This window comes from Rana temporaria, chromosome 7 (genome assembly GCF_905171775.1).
Source record: "Rana temporaria chromosome 7, aRanTem1.1, whole genome shotgun sequence".
Taxonomy (NCBI): domain Eukaryota; kingdom Metazoa; phylum Chordata; class Amphibia; order Anura; family Ranidae; genus Rana; species Rana temporaria.
Window position 1 is genome coordinate 188141062 of NC_053495.1, and position 27792 is coordinate 188168853.

At 44.6% G+C, this 27792-nt stretch overlaps 1 protein-coding gene across 2 annotated transcripts in view; it reads right to left on the minus strand.

Annotated features, from left to right (window-relative positions):
* Positions 1 to 27792, minus strand: part of AK5 (adenylate kinase 5) — a 299264-nt gene that overhangs the window by 205408 nt on the left and 66064 nt on the right. For both annotated transcript variants that reach the window (XM_040360665.1, XM_040360666.1), the window contains 3 exons: positions 16666 to 16835; positions 16463 to 16576; positions 810 to 1001 (listed from right to left, as the gene is read on the minus strand). In XM_040360665.1, coding sequence (XP_040216599.1) covers positions 810 to 1001; positions 16463 to 16576; positions 16666 to 16835 — 476 coding nt within the window. The remainder of the gene's footprint in view (positions 1 to 809; positions 1002 to 16462; positions 16577 to 16665; positions 16836 to 27792) is intronic.

The window sequence follows — 27792 nt, forward strand, 5'->3', positions numbered from 1 at the left end:
CTCAATGCTTTTCCAACACTACAAGGGAGGTCACATCTTATGGGGAATAATACATATAGAGCCATCCTATCTTTATGATATGTGACTAGTTTGCCAGATGCAGTGCATAACTTTAGGCATGTCCCCTGTGACCCCCCAGAAAAAACCTGCTAAGAACCAAGTTCCGCAAGTTTTCCCCTCACTTACCTGCTCCATGCCGCAGGACTTTGCCAAGCAAGAGGCCCAATCTTCCCCCATCTCGGTGGGGATGTCTAGACCTTCAGGCCCTGGGTTCCTATGAAGGATCCACTGTCCTGGGCCCATATAGCACTCTGGCAACAGAAACATTAGGCACCCAAAGGTTTCTAAGTTCTGGGCCCAGGGTCCAGCTCTCTAAAAAGAAAAGCATTATGGGCTATACCCCAAGGGTTTGGGGTCCGGTTACTGACCACTTTAGCGCTGAGGCTTTTTTGGACAGAACCGGTTAGCTCACCTAATCCCAAGGATGTGGAGGCAAGCTAAACCATGACTAACACCTAAGACACTGGCGGAAAAACTGAGGTACTCCTCCTATGGGAGGGGGTTATATAGGGAGGGGCATTTCCTGTTTGAGATTGCCAGTGTCTACACCTGAAGGTACTCCATATAACCCATATAGTAATGAATGCCGCTCTGTGTCCCGTGATGTACGATAAAGAAAGGCTCAGGGTGGATGATTTTTTTTCTGTATTAAAGCTGGAATTTTAAATAGTTATTATTTAGCCTTTATGCCAGCGTTGAATATTAATTCGAATAAATTAGAAACATTTTGGAAGAATGTGGTTGCTCACCGTGCTGATGAGACCTTTCTCCTGGAAGTAGTTGACCAGGGGTACAGCATTCTGTTTGAAGTTAATTAATCTCCTCTGTATCGCCTTAAGGTTGTCGTCCGGACGTCCCTGTTGCTCGGCTCGTTTCAGTAACCTCTCCTTGAGCTTGAGGTTGGCACAGGACAAAAATACCACCAGATCCGGCGTGCAAATCTACATTAGAATAGACAAATCAATGGCAATGTAATAAAAGTTAAAGCAGACTTAAATGCAAACAAGTAAACTTTCTTGTTTTTGTATTTTGGCACATCCGTTTTCAATACAGTAAATGTTGCAGATACACACCAGTCAAAATTAAAACTACTCATCACTTTCTTGCCCCGGCACTGCTGTAGTACACCAGTCCACTGAACTACCAGTTGTAAGCAGGACCGATCCTAGGGTCACAGGCGCCTGGGTGCAAAAATATTTCTGGTGCCCCCACATGGGCGTTTTCATGCTACTAACTCCTCCCCTTTACAAATGTTTCTATGGCAATGACTCAATCACAGAGATGCTCCTCCATGAAGACTTCATTAACCTGGGATCCTTACATGATCTCTTAACAATAAACAAAATACAGGAAAAGAAGCAGAGTACTTTATTGGGACCTGAATGGGGGCCTCTCTGATGGACATAGAGAGGGCTTCTGTTAGAGAGTCTGTTAGAAAGAGTCCCCAGACATTATACAGTGTCTGGGGACACTAGTTCTGGACGGAAACAAACAAGAAGAGAAGGAGTGAGGGGAAAACTTTGGCACTTCGGCGCCCCCACCTCTGCAGGCACCTGGGTGCAAAGAACCCTGTGCACCCTGCCTAGGATCGGCCCTGGTTGTAAGTAATCTTCGTGATCCAGAAACTCCTGCTTGTAATGCAGGAAGAGAATACCCCCCCCACACACACACACACACACACTCTGCAGGCTTCCTCTAAAGCAGTGGTTCTCAACCTGGGGGTCAAATGATGATTTGCCCAGAGGGTCACCGTATCCTGAGCTGTTCCTGAAGCCTGCAGCAATCTCCTAACCTTTTTGCAGCCGCCCAGCAGGGATGTCCCTGGAGCCTGTGGCCGCCCAGCTGGGCTGTTCCTGGAGCCCTCGGCCACCCATTCAGTTCAAGGCATGGCTGTGGAGCAGAGACTAGAAGTCAGCTGACTGGTGAGAAATGTGAAGTGTGAGGGGCTGGAGGAGACCCTATCTCCTGACTTTGGCATAGGTGTCACTGCTGCGAGACACCACAGAGCTGGAGACACATTGAGTAACACTAACTGTGATTAGAGTTGCCATTTAAAGTCCCCACTATAGTTCTCAGATCAGCTGATGATCTTGATCAAGAGCACCTAAGCTGGCTGATCAGAACTCCCTGCCAGCACTGCCCCCCCCCCCCCCCCCAAGGAGTAAGAGAGGGCCATATTCTTAAAGAATTTACGCCGGCGTATCAGCAGATACGCCGACGTAAGTCCGATTCGAAGGCCGTCCTATGTTTAAGTGTATTCTCAAACTGAGATACACTTAAACATGCCTAAGATACGACGGCCTGCGCCGTTGTATCTTAGGCTGCAATATCTACGCTGACCGCTAGGTGGCGTTTCCTTTGCGGTCAGCGTAGAATATACAAATGACTAGTCACGCCAATCCCCAATGTACATGTATGTTCACGTATATACTTTGGTTGTAATTTGTCACATACCTGGAGCGCTTATCACTTATTTACCTTGTTTTCTTTTTTGTGTTATGTGAACACTTTTAGATACAGCTGCCCCGGGTATAATTTACACTATTTTCACATATTTTGTTTACTCACAGTAGCGCATTGGAACAAATTATTTATTAATCCCCAATGTACGCTTGCCCGTCGTAGTGATTTTACGTTGTTTCCGTAAGCGATACGCGGCGTAAAGATAAAGATGCCCCCTAGGTGGTGTACTCAATGTTAAGTATGGCCGTCGTTTCCGCGTCGAAATTTAACGTCATTTGTGTAAGTTGTCCGTGAATGGCGATGGACGCCATTTACATTACCGTCAAAACAAATGACGTCCGTGAGACGTCATTTAGCGCAATGCACGTCGGGTAATTTACCCGACGGAGCATGCGCATTACGATTGGCGCGGGAGCGCGCCTAATTTAAATGATCCACGCCCCCTACCAGGATCATTTGAATTAGGAGTGCTTGCGCGGGTGGACTTGCGCTACGCCGCCGCCGCAAGTTTACAGGTAAGTGGTTTGGGAATCAGGCACTTGCCAGTTAAACTTGCGGCGGAGTAACGTAAAGGACATACGTTACGCCGCCGGAGATATCTAAGAATATGGCCCAGAAGGAATAAAAATAGAGAATACATGAAAGGGAGAGGAAAAGAGGGGGAGGGACAAAGAAAAAAGGGAGAGAAAGAATCAGAGAAAGAACAGGAAAGACGGCTAGAGAGGGATGCGGGGGAAAAAAAACTAATTAGGATAGAGAGAGATAAAAGGAAAAAAAGAAAGGAGAACATAGAGAGAGTGGTACATTCTAAAATCTACCAGAAGGGGTTTTAATACTGTACAGGTGGAAGGGACTCAGGGAGCGCTAAATGTCCGTGGGTTTGGGGCACTAATTACCCGTATTCATTCGAGTATAACGCGCAAAAAAATCAAAGTTTTGGGTGCGCGTTCTACACGAGGACTGGGGTGGGATGACAGTGGCGGGACCGAAACCGAGTATTAGCGGGAGTACTCGTACTCCCGCTAATACCGCCGATACTAGAATACTTCCCCCCTCCCGCCGCTACAACGTTAATCCCCGCGGCGCGGGGAACATTACAGACAGCTTTCGTTTGAATAGCTGTTTTCCCCGCCGCGCATAGACACTCCCCCTTGGACGGATCTGTCCAATCGCGAGCAAGGGGGAGTGTCTATGCGCGGCAGGGAAAACAGTTGTTCAAACGAACGCTGTCTGTAATGTTCCTGCGCCGCGGTGATTAACAGTAGGTGGCTGCATATACAGGGGACATGGCTGCACATACAGGGGACATGGCTGGTTATATGGGGGACATGGCTGCACATACAGGGGACATGGCTGGACATACGGGGGACATGGCTGGACATACGGGGGACATGGCTGGACATACGGGGGACATGGCTGGACATACGGGGGACATGGCTGGACATACAGGGGACATGGCTGGACATACAATAAATACAATAAATGATTTTTGGCAATTACAATGATTTTATACCGATTTTTAATCGAAAACTAGGGGTGCGCGTTATACACGTGTGCGCGTTATACTCGAATAAATACGGTACTGGTCTTGCCTTGGGTGCTGACAACCCACGCTATAAAAATTCTACTGTTAGGGGTCCCCACAACTTGGGAAATTTCTTAAAGGGTCACGGCACTAGAAAGGTTGAGAACCACTGCTCTAAAGGAAGCCCTGTGTAGAAAAAGGGCACAACTAAAACGTTTTTCATAACCACTAATCAGATTCAAGCTTGCCTTAGAAGTTTGAAATTATACACATCATAAGCTTCAGGAATTACACATTTAGGTGCTCTCTGGGTTCTGCTTGCTGGAGATAACATGAATCTTATGTCATTCTATATCCAATGAATACCAGAGCTCCTTCTGTTGTAAATGGTAAAGTTCCTCCCATTACAGGAGCAGGTGTTGTGGAGGCCACTGCAGAAAACACTGGTCATTCAAACTGTTTGTATGCAGTGCATGGTCTTCTTCTCAAAGCTAAGTTCAGCTAGAAAAGGAGACCCCACACTGTAAGCTCACGCAGTTTGAATGGCCCAGTGTGTCTGTTTGCATTAGCAACTCACTGATTGCTCTCTAGGAATAAACTCCTCCCCTTCCAAAAATTAAAAAAAAAAATTGACCCGCAAACTGTGCTGAGACTCTAGTCACATGGTCACTTCCATGAGGATCATGGGGCCTTGATGTTTGGACAGACCCAGGCAATCAATAGGCATGCATGGACACAGCTGACTTGACAACCTCCAGATCCTCCAGGCCAGCAGAAACCAGGTGGCCAATACAGTTATCAATGATATAGTCCATCAGAGAGCATCAGGAAAAATGTCATGCTAAAAATACTTGGTTTTTGCATTTGTGAGCCATTGTACCCAGGGGTCAAGTCCGAGGGAAAAAAGTGTGGGAACTCCCACCCAAGATCCACGCCCCCACCAAAAAAAAAAAAATGATACGCTCATATGCATTATTACTAAACCGCATTTATTTTTTTCGATCCACTGTACCTTATTTATCCTTTATGTTACTGCCCGCTTCCTGTATATGGATTCCTCGGGTAGTGTGCAACTTGCTTGCTTAAAGTTCTTTCTAAATCCAGCGATAACTCGCGGCAGACCTCCGCAATGTCTCCTGGAACAATGACAAAAGCTCCCAGGAGACATTGTGGCATCGAGGAAGTGACGGAATACCCGCACACTACCCGATGAATCCATATACAGGAAGCGGCCAGTAACATAAAGGATTACTAAGGTTCGCCTGACAGTGACTCGAGCTGGGCATCGCCGCTTAGTGAAGGATTGGCTTGGGCGGCTCGGCTGCTTTTGGCTGCTCTAGTTCCGCAAAGGGAACTGCGTTCCTGCTGTGAAAAAAGTGCAGGAACTCCATTCCCACGCGTTCCCGCAGGACTTGAGCCCTGATTGTAGCACCCGAACTGAATGTGGCTAAGACTACCTCAGTAGAAGTAAAGCAAAAGACATTTGAAACAATTGTGGGCTTTCTACTATGTGGCAACAGTTGGGTAAAGATCACCTTCTGTTCCAGCAGGATTGTGCACCACAGTTAGGGCCATAAAGACACGTTATGACAGGTTTTGTAAGGAGAAACTAAGCGACAAGTGCATTGCCCCAACCTATAGGACACCTTTGGGAATTGAAATTCTGACTGTGAGCTAGATCTTCTCATCAACATCAGTACCTGACTTCACAAATGCTCTCTTGACTGAATGGGTATAAATTCTCACAGACACTCCAAAATCTTCAGGAAAGCCTTCACAGAAGAGTAGAGACTCTTATCTCAAGGATGGACCATGTTAATGCTTACATTTTTTTTTTAATGGGACCTTATGTATTCATTGCATGACAGTACATAGTTCTAGTTACATTAGACCCAAAGATGGCAATGTGATGGACACCATGGGCTTGGGTATTTCGGAAACAACTCATACTAATTAAAGTGACCCAGTTATCTCTCAGATCTACAAGGACACCTTTAAATTAGGAATTAATGATGCTTCAGTATCTCAGAGCGCTGCCTGGGGGCCGCTATGTATTTTTTAACCTCTGTACTGCGTACGCTGTCTGTGAACGAGAACACCATCCTGCATCCCAGACTGTTTATTGTTTAGCCACGGCATCCAAGCTGTAAATCGTATTCGTGCACAAAGAACCTCTTGGCCTAAATACTCTCCGAGCATGAAATAGGTTTTAAAATCCACTTCTATACACAAGACATCTCAAGTGGAGGGCACCAGCAAACAGATAGACGACAGGTAGGAGAGATGAACAGAGAGAGAGAATGGGAATCTAATAACATTATACAGGATGGGATATAATAACATTATATAGGTTTTGAATGATTTCTACCTTCTCTGCAGCAAATATTATATCATATCTCCAAACTTTCTAGGAAGGGAAAGAGCCATGAAATGTTATTTGCTAACATATAAAGCTGAACTCCAGTTAAACAGCTAAATACGGAGATAAAATACATTTATGGGGGCTGTTTTACTATATAAGATATACACAGCTCTGCCACCCAGCACAGGCCAGGAGACCCGATTTGTCTATGTTTTGCCGCGATCGGAATTTCCAACTTCTAAACGTGGATTTTTTTTTGATGGAATGTTGGCTCAAACTTGTGTTGTATACACACGGTCACACAAACGTTGTCGGAAATCTCGAACGTCAAGAACGTGGCAACGACAACACTACGACGAGCCGAGAAAAATGAAGTTCAATGATTCCAAGCCTGTGCAGGATTTTTGTGCGTCGGATATTCATACAGACAATCGTAATTTCTGACAAGAACTTTTCCGGTCTGAAAATTTGAGAACCAGCTTTCAAAATTTTTGCTGTCGGAAATTTCGATAGAAAACGTCACATGGGGCCTACACACGGTTGGAATTTCCGACCAAAAGCTCCCATCGAACTTTTCTTGCGGGAAATTCCGATCGTGTGTATGCGGCATTACAGTTAAATAACACTTCACCCTGCAGCTGTGATTTGTTCCGATTTTCAGTGTTATTATGTAGTGCCAAATGGTTACATTGTTTACATGATTTTGCTGCATTTTTGATGTGACTTTCATGCCTCTGCATTTTTTGTTTTGGCCAATGATAAGCAAAGTCACTGCTGGGAAGGGGAGCAGAAGCATCTACTGAGAAAATGTCAAAGTGAATTTTTTTTACTTTAAATTTGGGTGTGAATTATTCCACAGTGCATATAGCCACAGAAGTCAACAGGGGCTTGTTTTAAAAATGGTTGATTGCTTGTTAAAAATATGCGGATGTGGATTTGTGGACAATCTATGACAGTGTTATGCATTTCCATTTTAACCTGCGAGTATGGATCTTTAGCTGTGATTTTTTATGTTAAAGTGGAGGTTCACCCTCGAAAAAATTTCTGACATCACATGGAGTCGAGCCATCCTACCGACAGAATGCCAGTGTTTTTTTTTTTCTCAGCACATACATCGTTATTACGATTTTCACCCCCCGGCAATCCCGCGGGACTGGGCGTTCCCAAGCACTGCCTGTGATTGACAGGCTTCCGAATGGCGCATACTGCGCGTCACAGGTTGCCGAAAAAACCTGAACGTCGGTGCGGCTCTATACGGCGCCTGCGCACCGACGTTCGGGTTCTGTCGGCAACCTGTGACGCGCAGTATGCGCTGTTCGGAAGCCTATCAATCACAGGCAGTGCTTGGGAACGCCCAGTCCCGCGGGATTGCCGGGGGGGTAAAAATCGTGATAACGAGGTATGTGCTGAGAAAAAAAAAAAACACCGGCATTCTGTCGGTAGAATGGCTCGACTCCATGTGATGTCAGAATTTTTTTTGAGGGTGAACCTCCACTTTAAAGTTCTGTAACTCTAGTTTCCATAAATGTTGTAGCCCTGGGCAGGGCCGTGACAAGGGGTGAGAAGAAGAGGCAGCTGCCCTGGGCACTGTGATATCATGTGAGGTGGGTGGGGGGGGGGGTACTGCAAGGAGATTGGTGGAAGGATTTGTGTTGGGAGGAGTAATTTGGGTGTGGCAGTGGGTAAGAATTGGTCTAGGAGGGGAAATGTGTGTGTGGGGGGGGGGGATGCTAGAAGTGGTGACTTAGGTGGATTGGTGTTGGGAGGAGGGGAGGGGTGAGACTTGTGCTCAGGGCTGCTGTTGGAAATCACAGGCGCCCGTACAGCATACCTGGCAGCCCCCCAGCCATATATCAAAATACACTAAAATCATTATTATTAGCGAACACAAACATAACAGAGAACCTGTGTGAATTAGCCCTTTTATAATTGTTTTTTTTTACAGGACAGGGAAGCTGGCAGTGCCACAGAGAGAGGGGGTGAGCGGGGGGGTCGCCGCAGTGAGAACAATTACAGGAACAATGTCCGGTGTCTCTGTCTCTCTCTACAGCAGCTGAACGCTGGTGGAAGGGAGAGAAACTGGCTTTTAGCTGCTGCAGAGAGCCGCACAGGGCATCTTTCTGTAATTGACTCTCTGCCTGACTACACCGATTCCTCCTGCTGCTCGGGCGTCCCTGTGTGCCCAGGCCCCCTACAGGAGGACTGGTGGTCCCCCCTATCAGGGCCCTGCTTGTGCTGGTAAGGATGATTCGGGGGGAGGAGGGGAAATTTGGGGGGGGGATTTGCGCTAGGAGGGGTTATTGGGGGGGGGGTAATTTGTGCTGGGAGGGGAAATTTGGAGTGGGGAGGGGAGATGTGCACTCTGAGAAGTAGAGGATTAGTGCTAATACGGGGGGGAGGATTAGATTAGTGCTGGGAGGGGGGATTCCAGTAAGGGGTGGATTTGTACTGGGAGAAGGAGAGATTTATGCTTAGGGGGCAAGCATGCAGATTAGCCTAGTTTAATTTTTTTTAGGGGGGATTTTTGCTGACGCATAATGCTTAGGCCTCGTACACACGACAGAGTTTCTCGGCAGAATTCAGCGAGAAACTCGGTCAGAGCCGGATTCTGCCGAGAAACTCGTCGTCTGTACACTTTTGGCCCGATGGAGCCGCCGAGGAACTCGTCGAGAAAATAGAGAACATGTTCTCTATTTTCTCGTTGTTCTATGGGAGAAGGCGGCCCGCCGAGCTCCTCGGCGGCTTCATCCCTGAACTCGACGAGGAACTCGATGTGTTTGGCACGTCGAGTTCCTCTGTCGTGTGTACGAGGCCTTAGACATCTTGGGGGGGTTGCAGTTTGGTATGATCGCCTTGAGCGCTAAAGGACCTTGTCCCGGGCCTGCTGCCCCACAGAAAGAGCTGTCATTGTTGATGCTGTTGCTTACAGTTTCCCTTCCTCTGCCAGTGAGCGGAGGAGCGGCCATGTGCAAAAAGATAAAGACGGCCACAAGATATTACAGGAGAGCTGCACTTGCAGCTGACTGTTGCCTGCCCACCACCTGGGACAGCAGAACATTGACTGGTTGCTGTGCACCCTGGGAAAGCAAAGAAAGACTGCTGGGAGTCACCTGGAGGCACTGGAGATGTAGTCCCCAAGAGACAGTTCTATATCAAGCCAAGGACTGGATAGGACTAGGAGTCCCAGGAGGACAGAAAGCTGCAGGAGGAGGAAAAGCAGAGAGAAGCCCAGGTGCCAGGCAGTCTCACGTGGGATGTCAGAGATGACCAGATCACAAACAAAAAATTTCCCAGCACCCTTACCTAACAGTAATTTAAGTTAAAAACAGAGGGGTAGATTCAGATAGAATGGTCTACCTGTCCGCCCGGCGTAACGTATCTCAGATACGTTACGCCGCCGTAATTTAGGGCGCAAGTTCTGTATTCAGAAACAACTTGCGCCCTTAGTTACGGCGGCGTAACGTATCTGTGTCGGCGTAAGCCCGCCTAATTCAAATGTGGATGATGTGGGCGTGTTTTATGTATATTAACTGTGACCCCGCTTATTTGAGGGTTTTTTTGCGAACGGCGCATGCGCCGTTCGTGAAAAAATCCCGGTGCGCATGCTCGAAATTCTGCCGCAAATCGTCATTGCTTTCGACGTGAACGTAAATTACGTCCAGCCCTATTCGCGAACGACTTACGCAAACGACGTAAAATTTTCAAAACTCGAAGCGGGAACGACGGCCATACTTAACATAGGATACGCCTAATATAGCCTAACGCAAACAACGTAAAAAAAATGCGCCGGCCGGACGTACGTTTCCGAATCGGCGTATCTAGCTAATTTGCATATTCCTTGCGTAAATCTATGAAAGCGCCACCTAGCGGCCAGCGTAAATATACAACCTAAGATACGACGGTGTAAAACAATTACGCCGGTCAGATCTTAGGGAAATCTATGCGGAACTGATTCTATGAATCAGGCGCATAGATACGACCGGCCGGACTCAGAGATACGACGGCGTATCTGGAGATACGCCGTCGTATCTTCTCTCTGAATCTACCCCAGGGGGTTTTGTTTGCACACATTCGCAAATATACACATAAGCCGCAGTGCCCACTCCAAGGGACCTCTGTATATACTGAAGTCCTGACTCTAAACTGGTTCAAGACACCAGGGAGCAGAAGGAAGCTTAATTACAGACTGCATAGTGGTGAGAGCCATGGGCTACAATTTCTTTACCCACTTCTTAAAAGGGACATATCACCTTGCCTTGGGAATTAGTTTGGGTATTGGGTGTCCTATACTGTGGCATCTACATAAGCCTGAGCAGGATGTCGGTAAGGGACATTTCAGAGACAGATGTAAAAAAAAAGAAAACACACATTTTTACGTACTGTCCCTGGTTTTACTGAGGCTGGCAACCCTAATGGGGCCCCCTAGTGGCATGGGGCCTTTGGGCAGTGCCCAAATGGTCAGTCCGCCCCTGAGCCTGGGTGATCCATTGCAGGAACGTTGGTCCTAAACGTTTAATAGTATGCTAGTCAATAGGAGGAGTTTTGAGAAACTGAAGGTACTTTTAGCTTCCAGTACTGTCCTCTAGTTAGGTCCCGGGTTGATTCAGGGGTTCAGGTGCAAAGACGCTTAAAGAGGTACTCTTGTTTGTTGTGTTATTAGAAAACTGTTATCTGTTGTTGCTTATTACTATTTCCATGATGTGTATAACTTTGTGGGGAGCATTGCCAGAACTGTCATCTAGAATCAGGGGACCCATCCATCAGTGGTTCCTTAGGGGGTAAGCGCTACAGTTAGCCATTTATTACAAAAATACATTTACCACTCTAAAACAAATATTGCCACTAGGAAGATCAAAATATGAGATTGCCTGCATATTTCAAATTTCAGTATGCAGAGAAGAGAATGACTGCCAATATTTAGTGACCTCCCATGATAATTTCAACCCTTTGAGGGTCTGGAAGATGGTAAAATATCTTTCAGATTCCCCAGAATGCCCTTGTTGATCTTTCGCAGCACAGATTGGAAATGACTTCACTGATCGTTAAGATTCCAGGCACATCCCCAGAATGCAAAGACGAAAAAAAAAAAAAAGGACGCATTGCTTGGCACTGGCTGGAATGAGATTTCGTAAAGCCGTTTATTGGCAGAAAAGTGAGCTTGGTATGCTAAATGCAGACAGCACCCCTTGTGCTGTGCCGCAATGACAATTATGAGTTGGCACATTACAAGCAGGACCACTTGGTGCTTCCATGTCATTTTCTACCAGCTACAAGTTCTTGCGTCTGCCCTGAGTCAGGATTTGTGTTCCACATTAAATTACCCTTCATAATAAAACCATTAACTGTTAGGCCTATTTCCTTGCATGCTGCTTCATAACAAGTCATTGTTTGTTCATTATTAACAAACAGATGTTTTTGCCTGGCTGATTCTAAATAAAAGCACATAAAAATCGATGTCATGGGTGGCTTCTTTTTTGTTTTTAGCGCAAGACAAATGTATTAATATGGAAAAATGTCTCCCCTGTGGTAATAATGAAATGTATTGGTATTCTGTGACTTTATATAGGCCTGCAAATCAAGGGAATCTAAAATCTGCCAAATTATAACCATCATTACCAATATTTAATAAGGCCTCCTTCCCATGGGGCGTATGACAGCGACAGCGTACACTCATGCAAGGGCTAATTTTACTTGCATGAGGATGCACGGCTGTTCTGTAGATTCCTGTGCAGCAACTTCCATTGATGTCTTTTGGGTCACACAGCAGCTGTACAGACACAGCCGCTGATCCCAATTTGCAGGCAGGTGTACAACCACCAAACATAGGCAGTGTGGAGTTGATTTGCTAAAGGCAAATAGACTGTGCACTTGGCAAGTGCAGTGGCTCCAGGAATTAGTAAATGAGGTAAGGCTTCACTTTGCAAAGAATACCCAATCACGTGTGTAGCGCCTACCCCAAATCTAGGGGGCGCTATTTCAAATTTGCCTCTGTTCTGGCTGTGGTAGTACTTGGTAGTTTCCCTTGTTACCTGCAAGTGTTGTTGCCATCGTGGCCCTATGTTAGAACGCTGGTGTACCATGGTGTGATGGTTGTCCCTTCTCGGCAAGGGTGCAGTGGGAGTGGTCACCGAGCTGTGAATGCTGGGGAGGGGTACTTAAGGGACAGGCGCCATTGATCGTCCTTCCTACGCCTCGCGGCCCTCCTGGCGCGAGGGGTGTGTGTGTGCCTGACTTCGGGGCCACGTTGGCCCGGAGTTGTTTCGCTGTTGAGTGGGCCCAGCTATGCTGGCTGCCCCAGCAATTCTAAAAAGGGGACACAAAGCTGTCTGTCCACAAGGGAGGAGGTTATCTTGATGAAGGAAACCGGGGGAGGACCTGCCCTGAAATGCTAGCGTCTCAGGTGAGGCCTGGTGACCCAATCAAGAAGTGATCCACTACATTGAAAGCTCTGCAGTCTGCCGGTTCAGCTTAAAGGCTCTTCTACTGCTCGGCTGGAGGTTCGGGACTTTGAAATCCTGTGGCAGAGGATTCCTGGACGCATCCAAACTCATTCAAAGGTCTGTGGCAGAAACCAAGCTCATTTAAAGGTCTGTGACAGAGACCAAGCTAATTCCAAAAGGTCTGTGGCAGAGACTGTCTGGATATTAGTTTGTGCATCATCCCGGCTGCTAGGCCAAGTGAGAGGGAACTATCTGGATGAGCAATACCCACTCAATAGCCGAGAGTGGAGACTGATTTATTCTATACAGTGTGCCTGAACCTTCCCCTGCTCTTCTCCTCCCTCCTACTTTCTCTATTTCAAGTTACCTTGCAGCAAAATAAATAAAGGCCAACTGTTGGAGGTTTTACATCTGTCTGGACATTGCATTTATTATGGACTTTGCCACCCTGACAACGAAGCTACAGAGGTTTACGTTCAAACCCATAATTTAACCAGCAGCTCCTCCGGGGGTAGTGCTACACGTGCAAGGAAAAAAAAACAGCATTTTTCCTTGCACGTGATTGAATGATGAAAGTCAGCATCTAAGTTGACCACAGTGTTCAAACTCTAATGAAGAAGAGGAAAATGAGGGGTTCTGTTGAAACAAAACCACGGTCAGGTAGACCAACTAAAATTTCACAATTGCCAGGAAAATAGTTTGAGATGCAAAGAAAAACCCACAAATATCTTCAGGCAAAATACAGGACTCTCTGAAAACATGTGGTGTGGCTGTTTCAAGATGCACAATAATGAGGCACTTGAAGAAAGATGGGCTGCATGGTCGAGTCGCCAGAAAAAAAAACATTACTACGCAAATGCCACAAAGTATCCCACTTACAATATTCCAAACAGCACAGAGACAAGCTTCAAACCTTCTGGCACAAAGTCATTTGGAATGATGAGACCAAACTTAAAGGGTCACTAAAGGAAAAACTTTTTTTAGCTGAAATGACTGTTTACAGGGCACAGAGACATAATAGTTAACTGATTCCTTTTAAAAATGATTAAAAATTGATAAAAAAACAATCATATAATGTGCCTGCAGTGTAGTTTCGTTTTTGCTGTTGTTTTCTGGTTCTCTGATGTACAGAGAGCCACTAGAGGGCAGTCAGCCAATAGAGAGCAGTGATACTTTGTCTAAAACTCCTCAGCACCAATCCAGTTTCGTTTTACACACAGTAATCACATTAGTGACCACCGTGAGAAATCTCCCAGCACTGTGGTTATCAGGAAACAGGCAACCAGCAAGTGTCCAGAACAGAGAGGATTTACAGCAACATGAAAGCAAAAACGAACAATGAGGACATGAAACCAGGACTGCAGTAAGGTAAAGGAAGCTATTTAGCTAAAAAAAAAAATTCCTTTAGTGACTCTTTAAGCTTTTTGACCACAACCATAAACACTACATTTGGAGAGGAGTCAATAAGGCCTATGATGTAAAGGTACACCATACCTACTGTGAAACATGGAGGTGGATCGCTGATGTTTTGGGGATGTGTGAGCTACAAAGGCACAGGGAATTTGGTCAAAATTGATGGCAAGATGAATACAGTATGTTATCAAAAAATACTGGAGGAACATTTGCATTCATCAGCCAGGAAACTGCGCATGGGATATACTTGGACATTCCAACATGACAATAATCCAAAACACAAGGCCAAGTGGACCTGCCATTGGCTACAGAAGAATAAAGTGAAGGTTCTGGAGTGACCACTCTGGGGAGATCTCAAACGTAACGTTCATGCAAGACAGCCCAAGAATTTACAGGAATTGGAGGCTTTTTGCCAATAGGAATGGGCAGCTTTACCATCTGAGAAGATAAAGAGCCTCATCCACAAATACCACAAAAGACTTCAAGCTGTCATTGATATCAAAGGGGGCAATACACGGTATTAAGAACTGGGGTATGTAAACTTTTGATCAGGGTCATTTGGGTAGTTTCTGTTTGTGATTATGATTTATAAAAGAGTAAACACAGTTGAATGATAAAAAATGTCTTCAGCCAAACACTAACCATGAGTGAAAGAAAAGTTTTTGTGTTATCATTCATATTCTCTGAAGAATGGCCAAGAAATCATAAATTCTGTAAACTTATGAGCACAACTGTATGTAACAAACATTGCAGCAGAGAGGGAGGGGCACACATCATTAGAGACAGCTTATTTTTTCTGTTGCAAACGCCCATAAATCATTTTTACCCATACCTTTATAGCTAAACTCAAGCTTTTATTGCTCATTTAGGTCTAGGGGACACAGAAAAGAAAAATATCTACTTACTCAAGCCTCCGTTTTACCTCGCTGCTAAACTGGTCCCCTGCAGCATCTTCTTCCCTGTGCTAAAGTGGTCTAAGTTCCTGATCGGAGCTGATATGCTGCACTGATAGGCACTAATGAGGCTGCACCGATAAGGCTGGACCGATAGACAGCACTGATATGCTGCACTGATAGACAGCACTGATGGATACTGATATGCTGGACACTGATATGATGGACACTGATATGATGGATACCGATATGATGGGCACTGATATGATGGACACTGATGGATAATGATATGATGGACACTGATATGATGGACACTGCCATGATGGACACTGCCATGATGGACACTGATATGCTGCACTGATGGTGCTGCACCCAGTGTAAATGTCCCATGTAACTGGAAATCCAGTCATCGGCTTTTCTTTCCTCACACAGTGACAGTGCTGAGGAAATGAAATGCCGATAACTGACACTTGTTTACATGTGATTGGCTGTGATTGGACACAGCTGATCACATGGTAAAGAGCCTACATCATCAGCTCTTTACCCTGATCGGCAATGCGCTGTGTCTGAGGGATGCGCAGATGAAGGACGTCATATGACGTCCAGTCAGGATATTAAAGCCACTGCCCCGCTGTTATTTTACTAGGTGTTAAACTGCTTTTTCCCTTCCCGCAGACTAAATGAGTAGTTAACCCTTGCAGGGCGGGCTTAGCTTGCCCTGCAAGGGGAGGATTTTCAAATATCCTGACATTGGGCTTGCTCCGTTTCACTCGCGCAACACCTCCCCCATTCATAAAAAGCCTTCTATTCTTTCACTGAATGCAAGGTGCTCTGTGATTGGAGATGGTGTGGATGAATTTACAATATGTTCTAAGGAAACAGACTCTAATTTTCTCCTATGGCCAATAAAAATCAGCTCTTCATTCGGGCATTTTCTCTTTTCAGTACAGTACAGGAGTTGCCATAAGCAAGGTCTTGTTTTAGGCACTTTGATAAATAGGATCCAAATGTTAAACTGTTAAACAAGGTCCTATAAAACTCTTTGTGATTGGAGAGTGTTCAGCGTACCAGTCCAGAGCTATAGGGAGTTGCATCCAACTGCTTATTACCTTCTACTAAATAATGCAGTACAAAACACCAGTGAAAAGTAGTGGAAGCCTATCAATAGAGGAAGATTAATCTTATATCTCCCTGTTGGTACGGCAGTTACCAGAGCTAAACTGGAGATGCTGCAAATTGCTTCCTGCGGAGAGACTCCAGGCAGAGACAAAGCCGAAAACAACGAGAGGATGAGAACAGTGCTTACTTGATCCTCAAAGGACAGCGCTTGAGCCACATCGCGAGGAAAGCCGTCTATAACAATCCCATCCGAGTCGGGAATTTGCATTAATTTCTGCTTGATTTCGGTAATTGTCGTTTCCTGGAGGAGAAAAAAGGGAAAGGGCCATTAATTGCTGGTGTTGTTAATCAGTTAAGGTTAAGTGAATCGCAGAGGTGAAGTCACACTACCTGTGGTGCTAATTCCCCCGTGGTTATTATCTTGGCGATTAGGCTCCATTTTCTGTTGCTGCTGGTGTTGTGGATCTTTTTCCTCAACAGCTCGCCCACTGATATGTATTCAAAGCCATAACGCTCCGCTATTTTCAAGCTCTGAGTCCCTTTCCCGCTGCCAGGCCCACCTAGGGGGTGAAGATTTTTTTTTAATAAAATAAAAAATAGCGAGCAATTAGCCACACAAATAGCAGGCAATTAACTAGGAAAACGGCATCTGCTGCTAAAATAGTTCTCGGGAAAATTGACGAATAATTGTTAACAGCAAGCAAAGCGAAAAGCTGAACGCCAAGCAGAATTAAAGGATACAGATTATTGCAGCTAGATGTTCAGTTATAACAGAAAAAATTTAATTAAATTAAATTAAAAGATAAAAATAACAAAACCAGTTTTTGCTGCAATATTCATCAGTTTTCTCCTGCAGTCCTTTTTTTCCTGCTGCTAATGTCCTCAGTGTGATGGCCAGCATGATTCAACACACTTCCTTTGAACCCAGGTCATCCTGAACCAGCCCCAGCCTGTGACAGGGCGGTGAAAAAATAAGTAGCATGTAGTGATGAGCTTATCTCTCAGTCAGTCTGTCCTCTACTCCAGTCAACATGCTGAGCTCATGCTCCCTGTCAGCATAGGCGTGCGCACAGGGTGAGCCTGGGCACACCCTAATCACCCCATGTGCATCAGAACTATCCAGGGGTGGCACCAGGTGGGTGGTTGGGGTGCCAGTGGCCAGTGTAAATGCCCCCATTATATTAAAGGCTAGGTTCAACTGTAGGAACACGTTACTCCTATACTTAGGATGTAACAAAATATGCTCCCAATCAACTGTCTCCCACCATCAGAGCCTCCTCCCTGTGACAGCATGTGGCGTTATCGTGTGTTTGAGCTTTGGGGTGCACACCCTAATGCAATGGGCTGCGCACACCTATTCCTGTCAGTATATGATTGGCTTCTTGTGCTGCCTCTTTCTCCCATACTCCAGCTCTGCTGTACTGTATAGTGATTGCAGGAGGCGGATACCAGGTCAGCAGGTATTTGCACTGCTTGTGTTTAAAAATAAATTTAATTATGTATGTTAGCAAACTCTTTTCAATCAGCGGCTGCAGCCAAGTCGGTGTTAGAGACCTTAGTGATAATCCCCATGTGCCAATTGTTGAAATAACAGCCCTCAAAACTGGTGCCAGTGACCGCAATAATAACCCCTTACATTGGTGGTTAGTGCCAGTACTATTTAAACCACCCTTCAATGGTAGTCAGTGGCAATGCTGCTAACCCCCCCTTAACCTCATTCCTGCATTGGTGGTCCATGGCAGGGTTAATTGAACCACCCCCAACCCCATTGGTGGTCAGTAGCAACCACCAATGGGGATGGGGGGGGGGGGAGTGTTAGTTAACCATTTTCCCCTTTGTATTGGTGGTCAGTGTCAGGGCTGTTAACCACCCTGCCCCTTTCTCCCCTCCCTCCCCCGACACACACATACATAATTTGGTGGTAAACAACCGTGTCATTTGGCTCTCCCCCATCACTCTCCCCACACACGAAACCACTGCCCATTCCTTGTCACTTGTGAACAAAGCCAAGATCTGCACAGACAATGGGATTAACAAGTTTTATATCTGAGCCATCATCTCAGTCCAGGAAGTAAATGGTGATCCTGGGTGATGCCTCAACATAAATAATCATATCCTTCTGAAGAGGAAGGCTGATAAAGTTTTAGATGGCATAGGCTATAAGAAGATTGCCAATCCCCGGAAACTGAGCTGCAGCACGGTGGCCAAGACCATACAACGGTTTAACAGGACAGGATCCACTCAGAACAGGCCTCGCCATGGTAGACTAAAGAAGTTGAGTGTACATGCTCAGTGTCATATCCAGAGGTTGTCTTTGGGAAATAGACGTATAAGTCCTACCAGCATTGCTACAGAGGTTGAAGGGGTGGGGTGTTAACCTTTTAGTGCTCAGACCATGCGCCACACACTGCATTAAATTGGTCTGCATGGCTGTTGTGCCAGAGGGAAACCTCTTCTAAAGATGATGCACAACAAAGCCTGCAAACAGTTTGCTGAAGACAAGCAGATTAAGGACATGGATTACTGGAACTATGTCCTGTGGTCTAATGAGACTTATTTGGTTCAGATGGAGTCAAGCGTGTGGCGGCAACCAAGTGAGGAGTTCAAAGACAAATGTGTCTTGCCTCAAGCATGGTGGTGGGAGTGTCATGGTCTGCAGCTGCATGAGTGCTGCAGGCACTGGGGAGCTACATACAGTTCATTGAGGGAACCATGAAATCCAACATGTACTGTGACATACAGAAGCAGAGCATGACCCCCTCCCTTCGGAGACTGGGCCGCAGGGCAGTATTCCAACATGATAAAGATCCCAAACACACCTCCAAGACAACTACTGCTTGCTAAAGAAGCTGAGGGTAAAGGTGATGGACTGGCCAAGCATGTCTCTAGACCTAAACCCCATGGAGGATCTGCGGGACATCCTCAAATGGAAGGTGGAGGAGCGCAAGATCTCTAACATCCACCAGCTCCATGATGTCATCATGGAGGAGTGGAAGAGGACTCCAGTGGCAACCTGTGAAGCTCTGGTCAACTCCATGCCCAAGGGGGTTAGGGCAGTGCTGGAAAATAATGGTGGCCACACAAAATATTGACACTTTGGGCCCAATTTGGACATTTTCACTTAGAGGTGTACTCACTTTTGTTGCCAGCATTAATGGCTGTGTGTTGAGGTATTTTGAGGGGACAGCAAATTTACACTGTTATACAAGCTGTACACTCACTACTTTACATTGTAGCAAAGTGTCATTTCTTCAGTGTTGTCACATGAAAAGATAGAATAAAATATTTACAAAAATGTGAGGGGTGAACTCAGTGTATATCCAGACTAGAATTTTTTTATGCATAGGATGCATTAAGGTAAAAAAACTTTTACCTTTACAACCCCTTTAATCTTATCACGTTATATGTTCTTTTTAGTGTATATTTCATATACAAGCCCTATAAAAAAAATTGGCAACCACTGTGATGGAGGTTGAGGACATGAGAACATCTGGATGATATGCTGCAAATTCGCTGTATAAGTTTAACTGGGGTATTCGAGATCCAGCACAATACACAAGGGTCTTATAAACGCTGGATCCTGTGGGTACAAGGCCCAAGGGGCTTATGCAGGGCTTTTTTTTCTCTCAGAGAATAGGTGTGCAGATACCCCTTACCCACCCGAGTCCCCCATTGTCCAAGCCTATTATCCACCTCCAAGCACTGTCCCTTGTCCCTGCCCCTACCCTCCTTCCAATAGACTACCCAGCTAGAATAGATCCTCCCTCAGCAACAATAGATTTCCCCCAGCAACAAGAGATTTGCCCCAGCAACAAGAGATTTGCCCCAGCAACAAGAGATTTGCCCCAGCAACAAGAGATTTGCCCCAGCAACAGCAGATCCCCCAGCAGCCAGTAATATGAGACCTCCCTAAAAACAGTGCATCCCCCTCAGCAACCATAGACACCCCCTAGCAACAATAGAAACCTCCCCTGCATGAATAGATCCCCCTGGAGCCAGCAACAATAGAACCCTTTTAACAGTACACCCACACAGCATTAATAGAACCCCACCAGCAACACTACACATCCCAGCGACAATACATCCCCAGCAGTCAGCATCAATAGACCCTTCAGTTTGCCGAAGAACACCTTGCCAGTACATAGACTCGGGGGTGGAACTGCGTACCCCTGCGTGAAGAAAAGCCCTGGGTTTATGTATGAAAAGTGTACTAATAAGAACATTTCTTGTATCCCGTACAAATTAATTAAAGTCCGTGGGGTAGATTCACGTAGATCCGCGTATCTTTGCGGCGGCGTAACATATACGATTTACGTTACGCCTCTGCAACTTAGACGGGCAAGTGCTGTATTCTCAAAGCACTTGCTCCGTAAGTTGCGGCGGCGTAGTGTAAATCGGCCGGCCAAAGCCCGCCTAATTCAAATGTGGGACAGGGGGGCGTGTTTTATGTTAATGTTTTGTGACACGACGTGATTGACGTTTTCCCGAACGGCGCATGCACCGTCCGTGGAATTTCCCAGTGTGCATTGCTCCTAATACGCCGCAAGGACGTCATTGGTTTCGACGTGAACGTAAATGACGTCCAGCCCCATTCACGGACGACTTACGCAAACGACATAACTTTTTCAAATTTCGACGCGGGAACGACGCCCATACTTAACATTGGTACGCCGCATTTACGCCACCATATAGCAGGGGTAACTATACGCCGGGAAAAGCCTAACGTAAACGGCGTAAATGTACTGCGTCGGCCGGGCGTACGTTCGCTTGTGAATTCGCGTATCTTGCTGATTTACATATTTCGACGAGTAAATCAGCATACACGCCCCTAGCGGTCAGCGTAAAAATCCAGTTACGATCCAACGGCGTAAGAGACTTACGCCTTTCGGATCTAAGGGAAATCTATGCGTAACTGATTCTAAGAATCAGGCGCAAAGATATGACGGCACGACTTAGATATACGACGGCGTATCTAGAGATTAGCCGTTGTATCTCTTTTGAGAATCTGGCCCCTTGTCTTGAATCCAAATCTGCATTGCAGGAATGCCAAGTGGAAATTAATTGGTTGCTATAGGCACCAAGAAGTGTTCTTTTTTTTTCCCATACATAAGCTCCATACAAATATGGCAACCACAATGATGAGGGCTGAAGACATGAGAATATCCATACTGGTTATAGGAAAGGATGGGCAGACACAGGGAAAATGTTGGGGAATGAAGATCATGGCTGGAGAGCCTGGCAAAGAGCCAACAGATGGCACAGAGAAGTGGGATCTGATTGAAGTGAACTTCAAACAGACTTGTAAAGGTTTGGTTTGCCTTTTTGGACACAAGAGTCCTTTAAGTTCATACGTTTTTCAATCGGTGTTCCTTATTGTTTTTGCTATGAATGATATAATAAATACTAGTGTGATTTCACACATTTATTGGAATGAATAATGAGGGCAGGGGAGGGCTGGCAGCCTTAGGCCTGGGGGGCAAGTCCAGTCAAGTGGACCATTGAACCACAAATCAGCTCACCATCCATGTCCACCTGGTTTTATAACAGTTGATTGATGTTATGAAGCAAGACAAATATGATACAATGTAGTAATTAAAAAAATAATTAAATACTTTTTATTGCAAAAGTAAACAAAGTAAAGAAGCAAGTAATATTGCATAAACTGTTTACAAACCAGAATGTGTACAAATCTCATACATCAGGAAAACAGCCTCACCGGTGAAAACAGTGCCCATCAATGCAGCCTCACGGTCACCAGTGCCCATCAGTGCAGCCTCACCAGTGCAGACAGTGCCCTTTAGGGGTGCCAGGGTGCCGCCCACTCTCTCCTCTCCACCCCCTATATGCAGTGGATAGATTTATGCATAGCATGAATCTATCCACTGCTGCCCCGTATTCATGCATCTGGCCCCTTTCACACAATGCAGCGCAGCAGCAGAAGCAGGCAGCCAGCAATCGGAGGCCACCGTGGCCGAGTTCTAGCAAAAAAAAAAATACAGCCAGCCAGCGCCGTGGACGTTTTAAAGATAATGTAAGCTGCCTGGGGGGAAATCTCCACCTTTCCATCCAGCCCAGTCCGCCCCTGAATGACGGCATACCTCCCAACATTTTGAGATGGGAATGAGGGACACCTACTTGCAAACGTATGTAGGCATAGGACATGCCCCCTGACACACCCCTTTTAAAGGCAAAATCGCACAAAAAAAGGTTATTTAAATCCACAAGGACTTTTTTTTACCACTCCTATTGCTTTATATTGGCTTTTAACATTTACAAACGCAGCAATTTAGATGAAAGGTTTTGCACTGGGAAACACTTTTTGAAAGATAAAAAGTGCATTTTATATACAACTATATAAATCAGACCAAAACGAGGGACAAATGAGGAGCAAAGAGAGACAGAGGGACATTGCTCCAAATCAGGGAGAGTCCCTCGTAATCAGGGACAGTTGGGAGCTATAATGAGGGGAACGCAATTAAATCGCTATTTTATCTTTATTGTTACAGCTGTTCACTGTGTGTGCTGTATATTCTAAAGAAAGACGTGGGATTAATCCCATAACCTTATACTTTGTGGCTATTTGCACTGCGCTAATCAGCCCAATTTAGCTCAAATGCTGGTTTACACAAATTGTCTCGCTCATCTCTATTAAACATACAATTCATCAAAAATTCAAAGTGCAGCTACAGTAGGTCTTCTGAGACATATGACTGATGCTGCTCCAGACACCAGTCATATTGTATTTTTCTGACAGGCTTGAAGTAATTTCATCAAATATTTAAAATAAAGCTGGTTCCACGTGGACACTGCTTTGAAGCATTCTATAGACTTATAAACAACTTCAACCTTATCACAAAAAAACGAGAGAAGTGCAGCTGTTGGTCGTGACAATTAGACTTCAATATTCATTCTTCTAGTCCAGGTCAGAGAATGATGGCAAGTACGTGACTGGTGGCATGCTTATTCCTGCCATGAAACAGGCAGAGCCTTATGAGGAACCCTTCAGAATACAATGAGATTCACGCTTCATGACCTACAAATGATTGTATGTCCTGTGGACAAGCAAACAATATATTAAATAGTATTATAACAATAAAACTCACGCGCTGCTATAAATAGATTATAAACCAAATCTGTTCCAAAATTTAACTGCTGCAACCACCAAGTGTACTCAATCACTCTAATAATAACAATTATTCAAATAAATGGTGCGCTGTTCCTTTTAAGAATAAATAAAATAAAGTTTTCCATGTGATAAATTATATACACCTTACTCAAGATTCAAGAAGCAATTGCGCCTGTGTAACCATAGGTTACACAGCGCAATTGCTTACTTGCCCCGGCGTTATGAATGCTCCTGATTCAGGAACATCGTAACGCCGGCTGCAGCCTAAAATCTGCGTGGCATAAGGCTCTTATGCCACGCATATCTAGGCTGCATTCTAGCGATGACCGCTAGGGGGCGCTCCCATTGTGCTCAGTGTATAGTATGCAAATTGCATACTAACACCGGTTCACAACGTTGCGCGAGCCCTGCGTACGCAATTTACGTAGTTTGCATACGTCGGGTTTCGCGTAAGGTTGCACATCCTAATAGCACGCGCAGCCAATGCTAAAGGATACCCGTCGTTCCCGCATCGCGATATTTGAAATCTACGTCGTTTGCGTAAGTGATTTGTGAATGGCGCTGGACGCCATTCACGTTCACTTTGAAGCAAATGACGTCCTTGCGACGTCATTTGCCGCAATGCACGTCGGGAAAGTTTCCCGACGGAGCATGCGCTCTACGCTCGGCGCGGGAGCGCGCCTAATTTAAATGATTCCCGCCCCCTACGGGATCATTTACATTAGGCGCCCTTACGCAGGGCAAGTTTACACAGCGCACACGCAATTTACGGAGCTACTGCTCCGTGAATCGCGGGTAGCGCAGTAAATTTGCGGGGGCGCAGGGCAAAAACGCTGCCCTGCGCCTCCGTAAATAAGGGGCAAATCTACCTGAATCCGGACCAATAAGTGCAAATTATATTGTATGAATTTAAGCAAAAAATATGTGTTTCTTCGTACGATATAATTTGCACTTATTAAGTAAGGTGTATATAAATGCATTACATGGAAAGCTTAATTTTATTTATTTTTAAAGGAACAGCGCACCATTCATTTAAAATATTGTCAATATATTAAATAGTGCAGCGCAGCATTTGATAAAAATAAATAATTAATGAGCTTATATAAATGCCACAAACCATACATCCAAAAAGAACAAAACCAAAATAAACTGTGCAAGTCCTGTGGACACTTAGAAAATCATACGAGGGGAATGATCCATATCACACCGTAAGGTCCCGTTCACATCTTATGCCGCATACACACGATCAGTCCATCTGATGAGAACGGACCAATTGACTGTTTTCATCGGTTAACCGATGAAGCTGACTGATGGTCCGTCGCGCCTACACACCATCGGTTAAAAAAAACATTGTGTCAGAACGCGGTGACGTAAAACACAACGACATGCTGAAAAAAAATGAAGTTCAATGCTTCCAAGCATGCGTCGACTTGATTCTGAGCATGCGTGGATTTTTAACCGATGGTTGTGCCTACTAACGATCGGTTTTGACCTATCGGTTTGGAATCCATCGGTTAATTTTAAAACAAGTTGGCATTTTTTTAACCGATGGTTAACTAACCGATGGCGCCCACACACAATCGGTTTTGACTGATGAAAACGGTCCATCAGACCATTCTCATCGGTTTAACCGATCGTGTGTACGCGGCATCATCGATTTTTATCTCTAAAAACGCTAAATAAAGCCAAATCCCATTCATTTCAATGGCCCCTGTTCACGTCTGAGCGTTCTGACACCGTAAGAAAAATTACATGAGCTTCTTTTTGGCAGATTATATGTGTTTTTGGCCCCATAGACTTCAATAGAAACACCTGAGTTGAGTGTTTTACAAGCGTTTTTCAGCTCAAATAGCAGCTCTCCACCCCTATTGCTTTCTATGGGCTAAACAAAAATGCCTGAACCTGTAAAACACTTGTAATACACTTCTATAAAATAAAATGTATATATATATATATATATATATATATATAATAAAAAAAATCTACATTTTATTTTTTAATCCAGATCATAAAATATATATATATATATATATATATATATATATATATATATATATATATATATATATATATATATATATATATATATATATATATATATATATATATATATATATATATATATTTTATGAAATGCATATGAATATTTTTATATTCCAGCCACAAATAAATTTCCTTTTATTATGTTACATAGTTAGACTGTATTCTGACTCCGATTGTTGTGAAGCGATTTATCCCTTGTGAGACCACTATGCCTGGCCTGTATAAGCAGATATAATCACTGAGGACAATCCTTATTAGATAGCTTGAGCTCACCAATACCGATTCTATTCACAGAAGTTGCTTTAATCCAAAACATCAAAATACATGACAGGTTACAGCAGATGAACAGGTTGCAGTATTGTGCGGTCAAAAGATGATACTGTCTGAAGCTTACAATGCAGAACACATGTGGCCATGTTACATGAGGCCTGTTAAGCTGTTCTCCATTAGACAGGAAATACAAACTCAGGAAGAAGGGTGGAGCATTACACAGAAAGGAAGTGTGCCATAGATCAGACAAAGAAATACAGAAAACTGTGCATTACCACAAAAGGTCACTAGATGGCAGCATGTAAACTAAACATAACATACATAGAAATGGTTAGAGAAACAATATGTATATATAACAAATTATATGCCCATTGGGCGGCACAGTCTGGTTGAACACAAGTCCATTCAATCAATAAAACGGAAAATAAAATAAAATTACAGTTCTACTGTATATACACAATCCTATACCCAGAGGAAGGCAAAAAACAAACAAACCAACAATAAGGCATGATCCAATTTGCTCCAGCGGGGGAATAAATGCCTTTGTGATCCCCCAAGAGGCAATTGGATATTCTCTGGATCAACTTTACCTATAAAATATTAGGTATCCAGGTATATATAATGTCCATTTAGGAAAGAATCCAGGTCTTTTTTTTTTAAGGAATTTAGGCCCTGTACACACGATCAGTCTAAACCGATGAAAACGGACTGAAGTTCAGTTTCATCGGTCCAAACTGACCGTGTGTGGGCCCCATCAGTCCGTTATCCTTCGGTCCAGAAATTTAGAACTTGCTTTAAAATTGAACTGATGAACTGGTAACCGATAGGTCAAAACCGACGGTTAGTATGCAAAAGCATCGGTTCAAAACCCGCGCATGCTCAGGATCAAGTCGACGCATGCTTGGAAGCATTGAATTTTTGTTTTTTTTCAGCACGTCGTTGTGTTTTACGTCACCGCGTTGGACTCGATCGGTTTTTAAACTGATGGTGTGTAGGCACATCAGACCATCAGTCAGCTTCATCGGTTAACCGATGAAACTGAACTTCAGTCCGTTCTCATCGGTTTAGACTGATCGTGTGTACAAGGCCTTACGGAGCTGGATGTGTTTGTCTATTCCTTATCTGGCCATTGATAGATCCGAATTTGGCTGGTTAGGCAGGGATCAGCTGAATTTCGATTCATTTATGCCCGATCCCACAAGAGAAGTCAATCTAGCGATCTACTTTTGTCGAACTGGATGTTGGTGAACTTTCATTCGATCAGCAGCTGCAGCTCTGATTCAGTGGAGAAGTCCCCACTGTCAGAATACAATAGCACATCCACCGCTCTTGTGTGGATGGGGAAATACATCTTTTTTTTTTCAATCAGCCGGCTGGTTGATAACAAAAAAAAAAAAAAGATACCCCTATAGCCAACCTTAGCTGCGCTGTTGAAAAGCTAAATAGCTCAAGCAAGAATTTAGATACAGAGCCAAACATACTTACATAGTTAGTGAAGTTGAAAAAACATCTAGTAAACCAAAAAAAAAAACACAACATACAATCCCATATACACAATCCTATACCCACAGTTGATCCAGAGGAAGCTGAAAAACCACAGCAAAGCAAGATCCAATTTGCTACACACAAAAAAAAACGAGCTGGCCAGAACCACTTTTTTAATGGTCTAGAAAAAACGATTTGTTTTCAACCCGATCAATAAAACGGCCTTGCCTACACACGATCGTGAAAAAAAAAAATGCTCTAGCAAAGCGCGGTGACGTACAACACGTACGACGGCACTATAAAGGGGAAGTTCCATTCGGATGGCGCCACCCTTGGGGCTGCTTTTGCTGATTTTGTGTTAGTAAAAGACGATTCAGTCTGTTACAGCGTGATGAATGTGCTTACTCCATTATGAACGGTAGTTTTACCAGAACGAGCGCTCCCGTCTCATAACTTGCTTCTGAGCATGCGCGTTTTTTTCACGTCGTTAAAGCCCACACACGACCATTTTTTACAACGTTAAAAACGACGTGAAAAATGAGAGCATGTTCTAAATTTTTAATGCCCATTTTTTACATCGTGAAAAATGCTCT